This window comes from Apteryx rowi, unplaced genomic scaffold (genome assembly GCF_003343035.1).
Source record: "Apteryx rowi isolate R43461 unplaced genomic scaffold, aptRow1 scaffold_33, whole genome shotgun sequence".
NCBI lineage: Eukaryota > Metazoa > Chordata > Aves > Apterygiformes > Apterygidae > Apteryx > Apteryx rowi.
In genome coordinates this window covers 4343066-4344872 of record NW_020449752.1, presented here as the reverse complement: position 1 = coordinate 4344872, position 1807 = coordinate 4343066, and the positions used below count along the sequence as shown (strand labels likewise).

The window sequence follows — 1807 nt, the reverse complement described above, 5'->3', positions numbered from 1 at the left end:
GCCGCCTACCCAGGGGCGCCGAGTCGATCTTCTTCCAGGGCGGCAGGTAGGTCTTCCTCGCCTTCCAGTCGCCGTACTCCTGGCAGCTCTCGCTGGGCTGGTCCCAGGGCAGCTCTGCGCCGCGGAAAAGCCCCCCCCGGTTAGAGCCGCCCCGCGGGAACGCCGCGGGAACGCCGCGGGAACGGCTGCCGGGAGCGGCCCCACTTCCCCTGCCTGCTTTTATAACGGTGCAAGGTGTAAACGGCGCCAGGCGTTGCAAAAGCAAAAGCAAAAGCAAAAGCAAGTGCAAATGCAAGTGCAAAAGCAAAAGCAAGTGCAAAAGCAAAAGCAAGTGCAAAAGCAAAAGCAAATACTACTGCAAATGCAAAAGCAAAAGCAAAAGCAAATTCAAAAGCAAAAGTAAAAGGGAGCAGGCAACGTTGTGATTTTTCTACTAAATGCACCCGTTTCCTCTATGCTTTTATAATATTGCAATGCATAAAAGCCGCCGGGGCGTTGCAAATGCAAACGCAACCGGGAGCAGGCGACATTGCAGTTTTTCTACTAAATGCAGCCGTTCCCTAGCTGCTGTTAGGCTACTGCAATACACGCACAAGCTTCCAAGGAGTTGCAAATGCAAATGTAAAAGCAACCAGAAACGGGCGATATCACGATTTTCCTACTAAATGCGACTGTTTCCTCTACGCTTTTAAAATATTGCAATGCATAAAAGCCGCCGGGGCATTGCAAACGCCAAAGCAACTGGGAGCAGGCGATATTGCAGTTTTTCTATCCAACGCCCCTGTTCCCTACATGCTTTTAAAGCGTTGCAATACATAAAAGACACTGGGGCGTTGCAAATGCAAATGCAACCGCAAAAGCAGCTAGAAGCAGGCGATATTGCAATTTTCCTACTAAATGCAACCGGCTCCTCTGTGCTTTTAAAATATTGCAATGCACAAAAGCCGCTGGGGCGTTGCAAATGCAAATGCAAAAGCAACTAGAAGCAGGTGATATTGCAATTTTTCTACTAAATGTAACTGAATTCTCTATGCTTTTAAAATATTGCAATGCACAAAAGCCTCTGGCGCGTTGCAAATGCAAATGCAACTGTAAAAGCAACCGGGAGCAGGTGACGTTGCAATCTTCCTACGAAATGCAACCGGCTCCTCTGTGCTTTTAAAATACTGCAATGCACAAAAGACGCTGGGGCGTTGCAAACGCAAATGCAAAAGCAACTAGAAGCAGGCGATATTGCAATTTTCCTACGAAATGCAACCAGCTCCTCTGTGCTTTTAAAATATTGCAATGCACAAAAGACACCGGAGCGTTGCAAATGCAAAAGCAACTAGAAGCAGGTGATATTGCAATTTTCCTACTAAATGCAACCGGCTCCTCTGTGCTTTTAAAATATTGCAATGCACAAAAATGCTGGGGCGTTGCAAACGCAAATGCAAAAGCAACTGGGAGCAGGTGACATTGCAATTTTCCTACGAAAAGCAACCGAATCCCCCGTGCTTTTAAAATATTGCAACGCGGCGGCGGCGGCGGCGGCGTTACCCCCGGCCAGCATGGCGGTGAGCACGATGCCGCAGGCCCAGACGTCGACGGGCTCGGCGCGGAAGTCGGCGCGCCGCCGCAGCAGCTCGGGCGCCACGTAGGGCAGGGTGCCGCACATCTTGCTGAGGCGCCGCTCGCGCCCGTTGTGCTTGAAGACGGTGGCCAGGCCGAAATCGGAGATTTTGAGGTTGTCTGTGCCAAAAAAAAAAGGAAAATAAGGGGGGGGCAAAGGTGGCGGCGGGGGAAACGGCGGCGGCGGCGGCGGCGC

At 51.0% G+C, this 1807-nt stretch overlaps 1 protein-coding gene across 1 annotated transcript in view; it reads right to left on the bottom strand.

Moving 5' to 3' along the window:
* Nucleotides 1–1807, bottom strand: part of CHEK1 (checkpoint kinase 1) — a 7076-nt gene that overhangs the window by 3554 nt on the left and 1715 nt on the right. Inside the window, exons 2-3 of the mRNA XM_026071710.1 lie at nt 1540–1731; nt 3–114 (exon numbers count right to left, since the gene is read on the bottom strand). Coding sequence (XP_025927495.1) covers nt 3–114; nt 1540–1731 — 304 coding nt within the window. The remainder of the gene's footprint in view (nt 1–2; nt 115–1539; nt 1732–1807) is intronic.